Genomic DNA, 19,547 nt, shown 5'->3' on the forward strand with positions numbered 1-19,547 from the left:
CCACGACGAAAGAAGAGAAATTGGGCAGCGACGATCATTTCAGCAGCCTTAATTGGGGAACTTGACAGCGTGTTTTAACAAACGCAGGGTCCTCCACTGGGCATGCTCCATCTGGTGTGAGAGGAGAGGAGAGCTGGGCACGGTGGTGTGAATAACAGCCAGTTTGGGCGTTTTTGACGAGGTTTGTCGCTCTGATTTTTTTTTTAATTCAACCACGCAGCACAGAAATCACAGTATTTTCCTCCTTTTCCAAAGAGACTGGATGTTTTCTTCCCAGCAGTGGAGGCATGAATGAAAGGGAAAGTGTGTGAGCATCAGAGCATCTATCTCTGCTGCGCTGAGACAAAGACCTGCTGCTTAAACGCAGAGGAGGAGAAGGAGCGTCGGTGTGAAGGAGGTGAGTCTGCAGGCAGGCAGGCAGCAACAGAGGAGGGACTGAAGCCTCCTCCATCAGGAGCTGCTGCCGCTGCTGCTGGCGGACAGGACAGACAGGCGCTGTCCGCTCAGCACCACCGCAGTCACCTTGCTGTGAAAGTCACAAACCTGCTTCAAGACTGATCTGATCAATTACCGCAACTTGGCCAGTCCAATGAGCTGCCTTTATGCTGCCGGCGGGGGGCAAAATAGCCAGCGTTTGTCCTTTAATCTCGACATCTTGGATTTACCGACGATGTGACGTCCATTCTTAATGTGATGCCATTGGCTGCAATCGTTTTGGATTTCGATTCTATACCCTCCAGTGAGTCTGGCAGCTCTACGCGTTTATGATCCTCCAGTTGCATGGCAGCTGCTTGTAGAAAAATACAAGGTTTCTATAGGGGGAATGTAGCCTGATGCTTCGTGTCAAGCATTTCTTTCATAGTTGGTAAGAAACGACAGGTTGCTTTGCGCGCTGCTGCACTTATATAATAGTTTCCCTCATGGTTGCACCTAGACTTACCTTTGCGATGAAGGGAACTTATTGGAGAAATGCCTAGGGGACGCAATGGGCCTGAGCGACGACAAGGATCGCATTGTGATAAACGTGGGAGGGATCAGACATCAGACATACCGCAGCACCCTGCGCACTCTACCTGGCACCCGCCTGTCCTGGTTGGCCGAGCCTGATGCACCCAACCACTTTGACTATGATGCCAAGATCGAGGAGTTCTTCTTCGACCGCCACCCCGGCGTGTTTGCACACATCCTTAACTACTACAGGACAGGTAAGCTGCACTGCCCGGCTGATGTCTGCGGGCCCCTCTATGAGGAGGAACTGGCCTTCTGGGGCATCGATGAGACAGACGTGGAGCCATGCTGCTGGATGACCTATCGCCAGCACCGGGAGGCAGAGGAGGCCCTTGATAGTTTCGGCGGGGGGGGCCTGTTAGACCTGGTGAACGATGATCCGGAGCCAGAGCCGGAGCACGCTGAGGATGATGTGGATGAGATGACGAGGAGGCTGGCGCAGGGAGACTGTCCTGACGCCAGGAGTGGAAGCCTGTGGAGCCGCTGGCAGAAGTATTTTTGGGCTCTGTTTGAGGACCCTTACTCCTCTAAATATGCAAGGGTGAGTTGATTTAAGTCTAACATGTTTGTTCTCTCTATTGAACTTGAGATCTGTTACCTCGTTAGGAGTTATCACAGGTACATTCTCACACAGAACAGTTTAAATGATCTCATTGCTGGTTTAGAACAGTCAACAGGAACATGAACAGGAATGTAGCTGTGAGTAGAGCTGCATGATCAGTTATCAACTATTAAATTAACTGCCAACTATTTAAATAATCAATCTGAGTTGCTCTTTAAGAAAACAAATGCTTTGGGAATCACTGATCCACAAATCCACCTAAACCATCAATCAATAAACTGATAGACAGATGAATAAACAATTAAAACAATCATCAGTTTCAGCCCTATTTAAGTCTAAGATGCTCTGCCATGGCTTTGTTCATTTCATCGCTCAAAGCTGCAAGAACAGGAGTTGTGACTAGAGATGCAACGACTAATCGATTAGTTGTCAACTATTAAATTGATTGCCAACTATTTTGATAATTGATTAATCAGTTTGAGTAATTGTTTTTGAAGAAAAAGTCAGAATTCTCTGATTTCAAATGTGAATATTTTCCGGCTTTCCTTACTCCTTTATGACAGTAAACTGAATATTTGGGTTGTGGACAAAACAAGACATTTGAGGACGTCATCTTGGGGATTTGGGAGACACTGATCAACATTTTTCACCATTTTCCTTCATTTTATAGACCAAACAACTAACAACTAATGGATTACTCAACAACAAAATCAACAATTAAAATAATTATTTGCAGCCCTATTTAAGTCTCAGATGTTTTGCCATGGCTTGGTTCTTCCTATTAATTAGGAGTTATCACAGACACATTCTGACCTAGAAAACACTTTAAAATGTCTCATTGCTGATTTAGAACAGTCAAAGCTTCAATAACAGGACTGTAGCTGTGAATGGAGCTGCAATAATTAATAGAGTCATCAGTTTGAGTAATTTCTTTTTTAGGAAAAGTGAGTCAAAACTCTGATTTCAGCTTCATAAATGTGAATATTTTCTAGTTTCTTTACTCAGCACCTCTCTGACAGTAAAATGAATATTTTTTGGGTTGTGGACAAAGCAAGACATTTGAGGATGTCATCTTGGGCTTTGGGAAACAGTGATAAATATTTTTCACCATTGTCTGACATTTTATGGACCAAAAGGTTATTGATTAATTGTGAAAACGATTGACAGATTGATCAACAATGAGAATAATGGTTTCCTGCAGCGCTATGTAAGTCTAAGATGATCTGCCATGGCTATGTTCTTCCTATTAAAACCTCATTAGGTGTTATCACAGACATATTCTTTAAAAAAAAATACTTTAAATTGAACGACTATTTAGACAATTGATTTGAGTAATTCTTTACCAAAAAAACAAACAAAAACAAAACAAAACAAAAAACCCCACACTCTCTGATTTCACCTTCTCAAATGTGAATATTTTATGATTTCTTTACTCCTCTAAGACAGTAAACTGAATATCTTTGCATTATGGATATAACAATAGTGATCAATGTTTTTTACTATTTTCTGACATTTTATGGAGCAAACAACCAAACAGTTAATTGAGAAAATAATCAAAAGATTAAAATGTTTTGCCATGTTCTTCCTATTGAACTTTGAGTCATCACAGGCTTAATTTATTTATTTCTCATTGCTGGTTTGAAAGTCAAAGCTGCATGAACAGGGATTTAGTTTTGAATGTAGCTATATTTCACATATCACAACAAAAAAAAAAGTCTCAATACTGTATCAGACTTTGATGACATCCAACCTGTTATTACATGTTTATTACACGGATAATTTTATTTAATTTTATTTTATAGAATGACTGCTACTGACTACTACATTGTTTTTGTTATATATATATTTTATGACAGAAGGAAAGCAGAAGCACTTCAAGTCAGTGTTAAATCACCTAAAAATAAGAGTCATTGTGTTTTTGTTACTTTATAACAAGTTGTTTTTATTCACATAGACTGAGGGTCCTCTTTCATGAAATTCGCCATGTTGAACTATCATAATTCTACAGTAGCCCAGAATGGACAAACCAAACCGTGGCTCTAAATATGGCCTTTTGCGTTTCACAGCCATTGTAGATTTTCCTACAAGCTTGGCAGGTGAGTTGTTTTGCAATCTGCTTCTCAACACTAGATGCCACTAAATCCTAGATCCTAGTCTGAAGGCAGCATTTGCTTTGTTTTTTAATATCATGATAAATATTGAATTGTAGACTTTTTAATCCTGGTATTATTGTACCTGGAGTTTTCCGTATCCTAGCTGTGAATGTGTCTGTATTTGTCCTTTGATGGTGAAACAAAGACTGATGGATCGGGGAAGCTTAGTGAGGCTTTTGACGACCTTGAAATTGCCCTCCCAGGGGTCTCCACAGCAGGGCTGTGCCTGCACAGAGAAAAATGGAGGAAAAATCAACCACAGAGCTCATCTGTCACAATCATTTACATGCAAATCATCACTTACACCCTCTTCCATCTCTCCAGGAGAAGATAAAGAACCTCATTTTGACTCTCACAGGTCTTTGGATTGATATTTCCAGGACACACAGATCCCTGGGCAGGCAGGCTGCCTCTTTGGTTAAATAGGTCAGCTTCACTTTAGGAAACCAGATCTTTGGCACCACCAGAAGTTTAGTGGCAGACCTCCAGACTAAAACGAGGTTGCTGTTAGATGTGACATTTTTGGTCTTTGTTATGGGCACTTTTCCATCTGGGCGCAATGCCTCTTGATGGTGACAATGAACTGACTTTACACCTTCCTATTTTTTCTGTTTTTTGACCACTGCCCCCTGCAAAGACCGCTGTGCTGCACGCTGCTTTAACAGCTGTAGCAGACTGATTGGTGTAATTAGTTATCAGGCCCCATCCAGCAAGTGTAAACTGTATTGACATGTTCTCACTCTTACAGAAAGCATTAGTGAAAGTGGTTTAACCAACACACAAACACAAACACGCACAGACTTCTTTCAGATATCGCCTTCTGCATGCAGGGAAATCTCCCAGAGCAGAAAACTCCTCAGATGTGTCCTACTTTTATCAGTGAGCAAGACAAAGCATAAGATTGACAGAGCTCCACTAAGACTGGCAAGAAGATTAATTAGAACTGAGCCTCAGAGTTAATTACAGCCTCTATTCACAGTGGATACATCAGTGGAAAACCCTTGTCACTCCATATCACTGCAGGCCTGTGGTTTGCCAGCAACAGTGAGAATTAGCCAATAAGGAGCAAACAATCTTCACCCATCACCCTCCCTTCAGGCCACGCTGTTCCTAACTGTCACAAAGACACATAATTTACTGTAAGAGGAGCTCCTCTGACAACACGCAGTGTTTGTTTAACAGTTGGAAAGGTGGGATGTTCAGCAGTGTGTCACGAGGCGTCACGAAAGTAGCTTATAAGAATGAGGTCTTTATCACACCAACGCCTGCTGGCCCTGATGGTGATGTTTGTTTTTCAACTCTCTTGCTAATTGATGTACACAGACTGGACAAACTAAGGATTATTTTCATCGCTGACATATCCGACAATTAGCTTCTTGATTAATCGAATGATACGTTTTGGTCAGAAAAATGTCCATCATGACTTCCTAAAGCCCAGTTTGACATATTCAAATGGCTTGTTCTGTCTGACTAATAGTCCAAAACACAAACAGACTCAGTTTACAATAATAGAAAACCAAGTAACCAGCACTCACTCTCATTTTAGAAACTCGAGCCAGCTATGTTGGAGGCATTTTGCTTTAAAAAAAGACTTGAATTGACCAATACTCATGTTAAAAATAATACCAATGCAGATACTGAAAAACATGGGATCCACTGCCCTCTCAAACAATGAGACCTTTTGTGGGGGTTTTTTTGTGTTAAGATAGGTGGTGTATAAGTGATGAATTATGGATATTTAAAATGGCGACTCTGCTCTTTTGGTGTGTGGATTTTTCCTTCTTTACCTGCTGCCCTCACGTCATAGCAGGTGGTTATGCTAGCTACTGCTGTCCAAGTCCGACTGCCAATAACCAACACATTTAGCACGTCAAGCAGTGATGTGACACAACAGATAAACCTCGGCTGCTGTCACCAGTGATGGGTGGTGTCAATAGACGTATAGCAGCCAACAGTGCAAATATTGGATCATAATGATGTTCGGCCAATAAATCGCTGCATCTGTATTGTTAAACTATCGAAACTGTTGCAGATGGATTGTCTGTTCAGCATATCAGTTGGCATTTGTTTCAGCTCTACTGTCAGCAAACTTGAAATATTAAATATCTGTTCATACTGTATCTGTGAGATGTGGACAGGGCCGGATTAACTCACCAGGATGCCCCTCAGAAAAAACAAACCATATGTACCTCCTGCTCAAGGCAGTTTAGTAGGGATGTAAAATATTGGATTTTTGTCAGTATTGGATATTCTATGATATTTTCCAATTCAATTTAGCCAACTGCTAATGTGCATACCAATATATGCATATGTATGCATGCATACATATTTTTAAACTAAGTTCAGACAGCATTAAATACGTCCTGTAGTGGAATTAAAGGACCAGTGTGTTAATGGCATCTACGTTGCAGATTGCAAACATGTTGCCTTACTCTTACTTACTAATTATGTAGGAAAACCTATAAAAAAAAACCTGGGAAACTTATGCAAAATACAATATGTCATATTTACAGTCAGTGTTTCATTTGTTTCTTCTGAGTTACTGTAGAAACATGGCGCTGTAACATGGCGGACTTTGTGCCCTCTGTAGTTTAAAATGGCTCATTCAACGGCACAAATTCATTGTAATTATCGTGATGAAAGTTCTTAAGATGGGTGGGTGGTCCAATTGTATTTTATTTATGGAGGCCCATTTCCACCAATCCAGTGAAAAGAGAAATCCAGCAAGTCATTATAATAAGAAACTTCCTCAAAATAATGAGTTATTATTTCAAAATAAAGAGCATTTTCCGAAAATATTAACCCAGTATCCAAAATAATGACTTAGTATGTCAATAAAATGAGAAACTTTGATACCAAGTCACTATTCAAAGAAAGCTTCTCATTATAATGACTTGCAGGATCTTTTTTTTTCATCACATTGGTGAAAATGGGCTTCCATACTGTATTATATTCTTAGGTGTACTTGTTTTGCACAGTGCATACTGTAGAGGGGGTGGACAAAACAACATTATGCAATCCAATACAACAACACCACACACACTGTAGTAATGCCTCAGAAATTGACACAGAATCTTTCTTAGACCAACAAAAGATAATCATTATTAGCTTATCAAACATACATGTTTAAGTATATTTGTATTTAATTACATAAATGTATAGTAGATGTTTGCCTTGACAAACTGTTGTAATGCTCATTTTATATTTTCACACATCCCATGAAGCTTGATATGTAGTGTGAAGTCATTATTCAGTCCCATTCTATCTCACTCCCTCGAACATTTGGTGAATGTAGAGTGACAGATAGCATTTGTACTCAAAAAGCGATATTACAAATATTTCATTTTAGACATTTATCTCCTTATTCATATATTTCACTGTTTAAATGAACCTGGAATTTAAATCCAAGCACCAAAACAATTCATCCACATGAGTTAAGGGTATGTTTTCACAAGAGATTTTTGACTTAAGCTTTTCAGCTTTAGGGCCGATTTATCCCTTCACACATGGCTCTAAGACAAATGTGTGCCCCATTATACAGAAAGCTGAGATTCTTTTGATATAAAACATGGGTATCATGTTATACGTGAGTAAATGGTGAATTTATGAAGATCTGTAAAAATCAAGAAGGTATTCCTTTTGTCCACACTCTATTTGTATGTTTAAAACATGGACATTTTGTGTAAAACCGTTCAAATGATATATTAAATTTGTGAACTGCAATGATTCTCTGTCTTGATCAACACTGGTGTGTGTCCTCTTTGTTCAGCGTGAGTTGTCTTGTTGAACAAAGAGGACATCTCTGCAGACAGAACAGAAGTCTCTGCTAGCACACTCTTTCCCTCCGGACCATCATACTAACATGGATGGGAAGCAGACAGTCATAAGCAGCAGTGATTTCCTCAGCACAATGCGATGAATTGCCAGTGATGAGATGATGAGATGATGTGATGAGAGCCTGTTTTCCATCTCACCAGCGCTGCATGCCTGCCTTAGTGACACACTGACGAACTTCGACTTGACTGACGAAGACGCTGCGTTTCCTTTGCTCAGTGGAATATATATGAGAGTTCCTCGTGCCCAGACATGCCCCACTCCTCCAACTACTCCCTGATGCCAGTCAATACTCCTCCCAGCTGCTTAACAATGCTATGCATTAGTTTGAGAAGCACTACAGAGCAGCACTTACTCTGATAAAGACATCTTCATGCATGAACAAACTGCTATTGATCCAACTTTTGTGAATCATAGGATGATTAAGTAGCTATCCACTCTTCCTGTCTGCCTCTTTGTCCAGCAGCTCTGATCTATTGACTTCAGATTCTCATTGAAGATACAGCTGTTTTTCCCCATTCAAACTACAGTGTAGTGCATGAGCTGTACCACACGGTGAGCCTGTACAGTGCGATCAAGATCAGAGGAGGATAACATGAGAACAATCAATACCCAGGAGAGAATACTGTATCTGTTACAGCCATGTAGTGTGCATCAGAAATATCAGAGCCTAAATGTGATGAAATGTGATCACCTAATCAATACATAATGAAGGCTAAAGTACACTTTTGCCATTAAGGGAAATATGGGTTTCTCATAAAAATGTGTCCTCAGCTCAGCGAGCCTCTCAGTGCACTACGATTCCCAAGAGTTGATCATCTGGACAGTATGACCTTGTGTAGGGAAAGACCTACTGTACTGCGGTGTTGGTTCTGAAGGGAAGAGCCCCAGCTAAATTTAGTCACGGGGGGTTGACACTAATGTCCTGTCTGCTGCTGCTGCTTGTGTTGCTGCCTCGCTCTTTGTAATTCTGCATGTAGCATTACCCTTGAAAATGCCATGACCTTGAGATACAGCAGAGGGAAGAGAAGCGGGAACGGCAAGCTTGCATTGATTGTCCCCTTTTACAATGACACTTCTGAATCACGACACACACAGAGCAGAGGGACAGAGAAAGTGTGTCAGCGCCGCTGTAACTGAAATAATGGTTCCAAAATGGTTCTTCCTGAAGGGCTGAGGTTCTACCCAGAACCATTTGCCTCTGAAGAACATGTTTTTAGGGAAAGGGTTCATCAAGGGTTCTAAGACAAAGTGTTGTTAAAATCGTTGAAATCCTGGAAGATCTCAAGGGTTCTTTGTACCATAATATAAAAGCAGAACCCACTGGGTGGGTTCTAGATAAAACCTCTGGAATATAAAATTGTTAAAGGTAGAACTCCCTGGTTGGGCTCTAGATGAAACCCTTGGAATAAAGGGGTTTTTCAGTAGAACCCCCTGGGCGAGTTCTAGACGGAAAACTTGGAATGTAAAAGTATTCAGGAACTCCTGGGTGGGTTCTTATTAGCAACCTCAGAAGGTGGAAAGATTGTAGGTAGAAACCTCATAGAGGGCTCTAGGTGGAACCACTGTACAGTAGAAGGGTTCACCAGTAGAACCACTCATAGGGGGTTCCAGGTGAAACTGTTCACAGATGGTTCTTGGTATATATTTTTATGTTGGATTTTAGGTAGAACTCTTTGAAAGGGTTCCAAGTGGAACCTTTATAAAAAAGGTTCAACCAGGAACCAAAAAGGGTTCTCCTATGGGGACAAGACAAAGAACATGCTATGGTTCTAGTTAGCACCTTTTTTTTCTAAGAGGGAACTGTCTCAGATGATGGATTGAATGGCATTGTGTTGTGCTAAGAATTGCTGCTGGGACATCAAGTTTGATTTACATTACATTAATGACTGTGTCCATTCTCCTCTCTGCCCTTCCTCATCCTCCCAACATCCTCCCTCATCTCTTTCCCCCTTCTATTTCTTCTTCTGCACCCTATAAATATTTCCTGCTCAGTGGGTGGCTCTGGCCTCGCTGTTCTTTATTCTGGTGTCCATCACCACCTTCTGTCTGGAGACCCACGAGGCCTTCAACCCCATCATCAACCGCACTGAGCTGGAGGTTGTGGACAACATCACAGTGGTGCACACCTACCAGGAGACTGAGACTGCGCTCTACCTCACCTACATTGAAGGCGTGTGTGTGGTGTGGTTCACTTTTGAATTTCTAATGCGAATAACTTTCTGCCCGAATAAATTTGACTTCATTCGGAACGCCCTGAACATCATCGACTTTGTGGCCATCCTGCCCTTCTACCTGGAGGTGGGCCTCAGCGGGCTCTCTTCTAAGGCAGCTAAGGATGTGCTGGGTTTCCTGAGAGTTGTCCGGTTTGTACGGATCCTGCGTATCTTCAAGCTGACCCGTCACTTCGTGGGACTGAGGGTTCTGGGCCACACATTGAGGGCCAGCACCAACGAGTTCCTGCTCCTCATCATCTTCCTCGCCCTCGGTGTCCTCATCTTTGCTACTATGATCTACTACGCTGAACGGATTGGAGCAAACCCCAACGACCCTCGAGCCAGTGAGCACACACACTTCAAGAACATCCCGATCGGATTCTGGTGGGCTGTAGTGACCATGACGACCCTTGGCTATGGAGACATGTACCCTCAGACAACCTCCGGTATGCTGGTGGGAGCCTTGTGCGCCCTGGCAGGTGTGCTGACCATTGCCATGCCCGTCCCTGTGATTGTCAACAACTTTGGAATGTATTACTCCCTGGCCATGGCAAAACAGAAACTACCAAAGAAAAAAAATAGGCATATCCCTCGGGCACCCCAACCAGGTTCTCCAAACTTCTGTAAGTCAAGCATCAGCTCTCAACCTCAGAGCCCCATCGCCCATGACGACGTTTTCGAGATAAAGTTTCAAGGTAAGAAACAAAGATGACACAAAGTGTGATATATTGTTGTCTTGTCACTCCTTTGTCCTCCACAAGCAGCTGTATCACTATTCAGCTGTTTCATTGTTTGTCTGTTCCCACACTGCAATCAGCTGAGGATTCAGCCATGAGAATAATCAAATGAGTTTCCCAACAAAAACAATCAATAAAATATGTGATGAAAAGCATATTTTACTCTGGATAGGAGAATAGAGAGACTGTGAGTAATCCTGCTATTGATTTTGCCCTTAATGCAGTGATTCACTCCTCCTCTCTCTTAAGACTAACTAAGAGTCTGTAATCATCATGTAGTTGTAATATTAAAGGGATAGTTTGGATTTTTTGAATTGGGATTGTATGAGGTTCTTATATAGGCATCTACAGTAGATGAGGGTCAGCACACCCCCGTTTGGAGAAGCAGCCGACAAGGAAGCTAAGCAATATGGTGCTCAGAGTTTGTGGACAGGCAGCAGTAGATCAGCAACTCCTGTATTCTGCAAGGTGAAATTACTGGTTCTGCCAAAGGAGTCTAGTGGCTTTCCAGAGAGTGATATTTTGCTTACATAATGGTGGTTTCCCGCCAGCAAAGGCTGTAAGACGGCAAGGTAAAGCAGAGAAAATAATCTAAATATAATTTACATGTAAACTGATATTGATTTGTTAAGGTGGGGATATTTTTGGTGGCTAAAACACATGCTGCTGACTCTGTGCAACCCACCTCAAAAAATCTGACCTATCCCTTTAAAAACATCATCGCGTCTTGAGTTCCACTAGTGGCATTAATGCAAACATATCTAAGATATACAGTTTGTGTTCAAAAACAAAGCAACAGAGGCAAACAGACAGCAGCTATACACTACATACAGTGATTAAGTTAATCCCTATGTGCATTCAGGTTGTACAATGAGAACAACTGAAGATATATTAAAAATGTAGTACTTAAATTCTAAAAAAAAAAACTGGTATATGAAACCAGATTGTTTGTTTTTGTTTTGTTTTCTTTATTGTTTTCTTATAAGATTCCAAGCTCAACGGTGAGGCAGCTAATGCAGCGCTGGCCAATGAAGACTGCCCTCATATAGACCAGGCCATATCGCCAGAGGAAATCTTCAGCCCCGGCGAGAGAGAGCGGCCCTGCTTCCTGGTCACCACTGCTGAACGCCCCAACCACACAGGGGGCAGAGTGAGGAGGGGTACGTACAGTAACAGCCAATCACAAGCCCCTGTAAGACACTGACACCCTGTAGACCGTAGACAGGACACGTTCTCTTTTTTCCTCTCTTTGCTGAGTGTTACGCCTCAGTTTTTCACAGGCACACACACAGAAACACAAACACACACAACTACAAACCTCTTATTACAACCTTCACACACTCTCACAGCAGCTGCTTCTCCTCAATCATCCCTTTGGGAATTGTATATATATTCCAAATCACAGTAACGTGTTCAGGCCAAGCACAATCACCACAAATGTCAATAATAATTGTCCACATCTACATAATATATTTTTTGATACCATGCATAATGTAACACCCCTATTTATTTACAAGTAAGAAAGCTATTTTCGAGATTTATATGATCTAGACTGTGTTGTCTTACATGCCTAATAAGAGAGTATTTATGTGCTATGCGTGTACCATGTATGTATATGTGTTTAATGATAAATACCATGCAGGATCCTGACTTATGAGTACATTCCTCTTGACCATAACGGTGCATGAAGTGTCTTGCTGATGGGTGCTATCAGTATGGTGAAGGAGCACAACACAAATGGAGGAAGGCTAATGTCAAGTATTATTAAAAGCCAAATTCTAATTTACTGATTTTTACACTTTAAAACCAGGGTTAAACCTTTTATATTTATTTTGTTTCCTTACTATTAATCTAATAAACATTCCTCTAAAACGTCATGATAGGCTTCAGGGGCCAGTTGCACAGAACACCTTATGTTTTCTCCTAACGTATACACTTTAGGCTTAATTTCTCCTTACCTGAGGGATTTACTTAGGAGTTGTTGCAGAAAAAAAGGTTTGCTTAGTTACGGAAAAACCTGAGGCATTTACTGCGTCGAAACAGTGGTAAAATTATACAGTTTCCATGGATACCATTTGTTAGCACTGGTGTTTGTGATACTTGTTATCACCTCCATTCAAAGGGTCCAAAAAATTCAGACAACTTGTCTGTTCTGGCTAAAAAAGTAATCACCAATTGGAGATAAAAGTGTAACAAACATGGTAGGGCTGACTTGAAATAACTGTTAAGGTTAGACAGTGAAGGAAGTCTCTGTGGGCCTACAGAAGGTTAGATAAACTCTTGGAACTTAAAAAAAGGTTCTCTGTAGAACCTGCCAGGTGAGTTTGAAATAAAATCATTGAAATATAAAAAAGTTCTTGGTAGGTTCTCGTTTCAGAATTTATTCCACACACTATTCACGTGTCCCTTAAACTCTGCAATGTTGTGGTTAAGATTTGGTTGCTAAGGTCTTTTGTGCAACAGTTTAATTAATTTTAAGGGATTCCTTAAGTACAAGATCAAGTTGAGGAGAAAACATTAAATACTTAAGTGAATATTTTAGGAAGAGACTTAAGGTTGTTTTGTGCATTAATCTTAACCTGCTGTGTTTTGTACAACTGGCCCCAGTTGTGTGTGCAGCCAGCACATCAACAGTATGAAATTCTACCTGTAGCTGAGAATACATTCCCTGCCTGAGGTGCCTACCTTTTCCAAGTCTTTTATAGTGTTCTACTCCAAACCATTCCAGTACCACCCGGTGCATGCTGTTGTACTCCTGATGCACTCAATGCATGGAGAATAATAATCTGTCTCAAGTCTGTGTTGACCTGTTTCTTTGGAGACAAAAACAAGAAAGCAACAGGTGTAGTATTAACCAGTGAGGAACACCAAAACATTTTGTCATATGGATTCAGTGCTGCAGTGTACTCAGAACGTTCTCTGTTTTTCAACTGAAGGTTATGAAAAGCCTTGGAGCCTTAACAGCATGTCTGGCATGAGCGGGGATGCCTCTGGAGTGTCCTCAGTGTCCGCCCTGCCCTGCAGCCCACCCTGTCTAATGCAGCACTCACATTCTCCCATCCCATCCATTATGTAGCATGGTTGAGTAGCAGACACAATGCCATTGGAAGGCCAGTCCACACTCCTCCTTCTTATCTTTCCTGTCAAAATTTTGCTTTTTTTTTTTTACACTTGCCTTCGCTCCTGCTTTTTTTCATTTTTGATTTCTTTATTTTCCTGGAAAACTGTATCTTAACTGTGCTTATACTCAAGCTTCCCAAGTGTTCTCCTTGGGTGTGTCATCATATCCTAGACTAGAAAACATTGGCACATGCCACTCTGCATGGGTCACCTCAGTTGCAGACAAAGCACTGTTCTACTTCTACCACAGGCTGACCCCACTTTTTCCCTGTGTTTACATCATTGCCTGTTGCTCTGTTGCTTTTGATCTCGCATTACTCTTCTGCCAATAACTTTTATCTCATCTGCTTTTTACAACTTTGTGAAAGAAATTTTCATAAGATGTAACCCCTGCTAATGATATGCTGGACATTAACAATACATGGCTTTTAAACATATCCAAAAGGTATCATTGCCAGCTGTTAAGGGAACTCCTCTTAAGTGCTTTGTACGTTGCAAAGTAGAGACGTTATCATTCTGAAAGTGCAATCCAGACAAGACTCGATGTTATCTGAGTGGCCATCAAAAGAAAAAAAAAAATTGAACATGATGTTCAGGATGTCCAATGCAATATGGAGATGATGACAATTCCTATGATACTAGTGATGATTACATCTAATGTCAACAGAACTAAAACTGTTTGTTCATTTGCATGAACTGCATGAGAAATTATGTTCAACAAGAAGCTAACTGTATCGCAGTACCTGTAAGAAAAAAAAAGAAGTTTTTCTTTCAAAAGCTTCTAAAGCTTTGTCATTTTTATGCATTTTGAGACAGCTTTACAAGAGACTCAGTCATAGCAGAGATATTTATGTAGCTGCCATTCTTTGCCTTTCCCCAAATTCATATATTTATTTTCTTGTATTTATTTGACTGGGGCCTCCAACTAAAAAAATAGTGTGATTTAACTTGAACAATTTGTCATAAAGCCAACTAATGCTGTTATGAGCATACATAGTTTTTATACAAATATATTTATTGGTAGTTATAAGTTTTTAAATAGCATCGGTAGTCTGCAGCAACTTCTATTACTGCTGTGGTGCCTAAATTAAGGCAAGACTCATGAATTATGAAACAACGGTGCCTTCATACCTGGCGAGGCAAAGTAAAAGTGAGTAATAAATTGACATGATATTACAAGTGCTCCCAGTGTAGCATCAATACACTTTTTACCATGCTCATAACAGTGTAATGAAAGCTTTGTTTTATACGGTGCGCCTTGTACCTTTTTGCACCACCCTCATACTCTTAATCACAATAAAAACACCCTCTTGGTAATTACTGCTGCACCAACTAACACATACTAGGATTTAGCCTTTTAGAGGGACACACAGCTCCAAGCAGAAAAAAAACAGCTGAAAGTACCGACTTTATAATCCCCGTTTTGTATGATAAAGCACAAAATATTATGAAAGGGGACCAGGCAACTCTACAGAGCCAAAATATATTATGTTCAACCAGAGATGTCACGATGGCTCCTGCAGTATGTACGTCTATTGATTTAACACATCAATACTGTTATTGTTACATGTATTGATCCTGTCCCAATAATTATGCACAATTCTTTCAGGGCACTTTAACAAATTTTATGTTGAACAATCAGAAATGTTAATTTCTAGAAGAAGATGATAGAAGAAGTATAGCAACTCATCTTAAGTTTTGTTTTTATTCTGAATGAGCAGAGTTTTACATTTAGAGTCATGTCTCTTGTGGTAATTATTGGACGTTATATATTTCAAAAAAAAAAAAAAACCTTGTGAAGATTTGATGTTGAAGAGATGCAGGTGAATTATATGCTCATGCAATTCAAGTGTAAAAAAAAAAAAAAAAGAACAATGCGACACAGTATGGGATGTGGGTCTACTTGGGGAAAGGTAAATGCATGTATTTTACATTTATGCAACAGAAAAGTATTCAAATAAAACATGTAAATATAAGTCCTTGCATGAAATAAATTTTATACACAACGAGCGTTTAGCCTCCGTTTTTATTCAACAGCATATGCATACATACATCCTTCCTTTACCACTAGCTTACTGTACAGCTAGTGCTTCCAACTGCTGTTTGACCCTCTTTTTCTACCTGTGTCCGGGTCAAAGAGAGCATTAAAAAAAAATGAGGTGACTGTGAGAGCATGACGCAAAGAATACAAACGCATGACAATGACATGAACTACTGTACATCAACCTGTACAACGCAGCATGATTGGGGCATGTTTATTAACCGACTCAGAGTCCAACCTCTGTACACAGACAGTACATCGTTGTCTGATGCCTTGGCTGAGCATGGGAAATACATGGTAACCCTGTGGTTTACCATGAGGAACTAACGGAGCACATTTTCTTTACTCTCCAAGCTAGTGTCATTTCTCACCTCTCCCCCGCGCCTCCAGAGGTATCCATCATCGCCATCATTTCCACCATTCAACATAATTTGTGTAATAATTTATTTTTGTTATTGTTTTTTTATATGTTTATAGAGACCCAGCGACAGCACCGGAGCAGACAACCAACAGAGTCAGTTTGTGTTATGAACCATGGTGTACCAACCACTATGTGTATGACCCATAATGGCCCATCACCCACCTGATAGTCCTGTAGCATTGTTGTGTGTATTACTTAGTATTTTTAAATGGGTGTGACAGTGACAACCTGTACATCACAAACTCAGCATAGATGTAGCACTGAGGAAGTTTTGTTGTCAAGCCTTATGTAGCTCAGTATCTGTGACTGGTTACTGTGTTGTAATTTGTGTGCCTATTTTTGGTGTGTGCCAGTGCTGTAAATACGCTTTTATGTGTGCTGAAGTTGTGTGTACCAATGTTTTTTGAGTGATCATCAGATATTTGTGTGCTTCTTCTGTTTGAAAGAAAAAAAATGTTGCTCCGATTTTAAATCACCCTCCCCTCCCCAGCAAAAAAACCCTGTCACTTGTCATGTCAGCCAGACGAAAATAGTTAAAAACAAAAATCATTAACTTTGCACTGTCATGGTCACATCTTTGTAGACTTTTGCACTGTTTTGCACCAGTGAACTTTTAACATTCCTTTGATATGTTTTTCAGACATCAAAGAGATAACATCCACAAAAAATGAAAAAAAAAGGTCATACTTAAAAAAAAAACACCACTCTTACCTTTAATTAATAATGAGGCATTAAAATGGCAAAGTGTGCTGTTCGGAATTGGTCAATAATTTAGTTGGTTAAGCAAATCTTACATGGTTTTATTCAGAGTGAAATAATAGATTAAAAGGGACAGTTCACCCCAAAATCAATAATGCATATTTTTCCTCTGGCCTGTAGTGCTGTTCATCCATCTAGACTGCTCTAGTCTAACTTGCAGAGTTTTGAAGATATGGGCTGTAGAGATGGCTGTCTTCTCTTGAATATAATGGAATTAGATGGCACTCAGCTTGTGGTGCTCCAAGCACCCAAAAAATACATTTGAAAAGCTCAACAGCAATGTCTCTTTCTACAAATCATGACCCGGTTACTCAAGATAATCCAAACAACTTTTTGTGAGCAGTTTTGGGTAGGAACTGGTTACGTTCTTGGTACCTTCTTGGAGATTTTAATTTAGACAAGTTGACTAGTCTAAAAGTAAGAAAATGCATGTAATGTTAATTAATAGAGATGGTTAAATAACTGTTGCATGTATGAAGAGCCATTTGAGGCTGTTAACCACATGCATCAGTAACCAAATCATCTCTTAAAAGCTGCTGAAATGTGTCGCACTTTGCACTGCGTATCATGAATGTTGCACATTATCCTACAAAACATGACAACAACTCACCAAATGTGCAGGGTCACAGCATCTGCAGGTAAACAAATCATTTACCTGCAGCTAATTTTAGCTGCCACACAGTGTGGCTAATGTTAGAAGTACTAGCAGCAGCAGCCTGCTCTCCTTGTAGATTATCGTCCACATGCCTGTGCTTAATGTGGTTACACACTGCTTCACTTGACTGGTTATATGCCAGGTTATTCTGACACTGCTTGGATGCAAACTTTTTTTCATTTTCTAGATCAAATTAGTGCCAAACCGTGCTGGTTTTATGAGATGTCATCACTACTGTGCTAGCTAGCGTGGTGATACTGTTGGCTTGAAATAAAGTAGTTCCTGCATTAAACTGCTCACAACAAGGTGTGTGGATTATCTTGAGTAACTGGGTCATGGCACTTTGAGCACCACAAACCCGAGTAGTGCCATCCAGTTCCAATATATCTGACAGAAAGCAGTCATCGCTATGGTCAACGTCTCCAAACTGCCACAGCTCACATCAAAACAATTCAGATGTATAAACGGACACTGCAGGCCAGAGGAAAAATATGTATTTTTGATGTGGGGGTGAACTGTCCCTTTAACAAAGACAGTATATATATATGTATGTGTATATATATATATATATATATATATATATATATATATATATATATATATATATATATATATATATATATGTATATATATTATTCATGAGTATATTTTAATTGACAATCATGTAGAATTGGATTACTGTTTTTTTCTGCACACATGCAAGTTGGTATATTAGTATCTAATACTAACCAATACCAAAACATTATTCACATCATACTGGACAAGTGCCTATGTTATGCAAATTATTCTTACCATTCATCATGTTGGTATAGCTTAACTGACATGATGAATTAATGTTCATTTTATTTTAGATTAGCCATCAATCACCAGCCATTGAAAACAGGCATCAGTTCAATACTCAAAAAGCACACAGACAATAAGGACCCCCATACTGTTCAGCTTCTAAAGGCAAGCAATGAGCATATCTAATTAAAAACATAGTCACTGAGGACAAAGTACAGCTTCATTGTTTGTGTGGGAAAGTTAGTGAAAAGGGACCAACTTTTTACCAAACAACTGCAAACACACTGCCAACAACCTACAGAGATCTGTGTGCAGTCAGGTACCACAGATCTGAATCTGCCAACAGAGCTGAGCACAAATGGGGGGACAGAGTGCTGGTCATTGTCTGACACACAATAAAAACAAAAAAAATAGCTGTTATCATTAAACAGAATCAATAACACAACTAAGAGGCAACTACTGTGCCGTTTAGTGAGACTTCAGAGTGTGTGTTTTGAACACTGTATTTTGTGGTTAGTTATCTCAATAAGGTGTTCAGTGATCGTTTTGATTGGTTTGTTGTTTAGGGATTTTTTGTGTCTTTTTTGACCAATACAGTTCAGGCTTGTACAATAAATAGTGATAAATAAAAAAAACACAGAAATTATCATTTTTCAACGAGTGTTGATTTATTTTTTTTAAATCATTAATTTAACTTTGATTAATGCATAATTTCAGTGACACTTGTTTTTCGTTAATATTTAATTTGCATAAACCTTGATCAAAAAAAATAAAAGCTTTTAAATAAAACAGTAAATAAATTGCAGAGATAAGATCCATGAGCCATTCTGAGTCCTGCCATTGCCCTTGACCACAGCACTGGCTTCAGGACCTGCAGTTGGTCCCCGCTGCTGCACTGCGGGCTCCCACAGCTTATAAATATGTAAGTTGGGTCAAATGCAGCGGACAAATTTCTCCCAAGAGGGATTAAAGCAGTATACAGTAGGAAAGTGGTGCAAACGAGACAAACATAACATCAAAGTATATGACCCAGACTGACGCGATTATAAATAAGCAATGGACAGTTGCCAAAGAAAAAAATACTGCACTGTATGTGTAAGTGGTAAATCACAGAGATTTCCAGTATGAGGTGCAGAGACTGACTGCCTCCTGACACTCAAGATCACAGCAATAAACCTGCTGACATGGGAAGATGGAGCTAGCGCACCAGTCTCACCCATCACTCACATGATCCATAACGGCTTCACTCAGGAAGACA

General features: G+C 40.0%; 1 protein-coding gene across 2 annotated transcripts; it reads left to right on the plus strand.

Annotated features, from left to right (window-relative positions):
* Positions 1-372: 372 nt before the first annotated feature.
* kcnc1b (potassium voltage-gated channel, Shaw-related subfamily, member 1b) lies at positions 373-17,882 on the plus strand. Of its 2 annotated transcripts, none has more exons than XM_084734694.1 (4): positions 373-1,549; positions 9,553-10,468; positions 11,497-11,670; positions 16,149-17,882. In XM_084734694.1, exons 1-4 carry the CDS (start codon positions 986-988, stop codon positions 16,256-16,258), a joined length of 1,764 nt encoding a protein of 587 aa, XP_084590820.1. In that variant the 5' UTR covers positions 373-985; the 3' UTR covers positions 16,259-17,882. The 2 variants fall into 2 exon arrangements, with proteins under 2 accessions (XP_084590820.1, XP_084590819.1); XM_084734693.1 differs by lacking the exon at positions 16,149-17,882 and adding an exon at positions 13,447-15,640.
* The last annotated feature ends 1,665 nt before the right edge of the window (positions 17,883-19,547 follow it).

The sequence above is a fragment of the Lutjanus erythropterus genome, chromosome 13 (assembly GCF_056507025.1).
Source record: "Lutjanus erythropterus isolate fLutEry1 chromosome 13, fLutEry1.hap2, whole genome shotgun sequence".
Classification (NCBI taxonomy): domain Eukaryota; kingdom Metazoa; phylum Chordata; class Actinopteri; order Lutjaniformes; family Lutjanidae; genus Lutjanus; species Lutjanus erythropterus.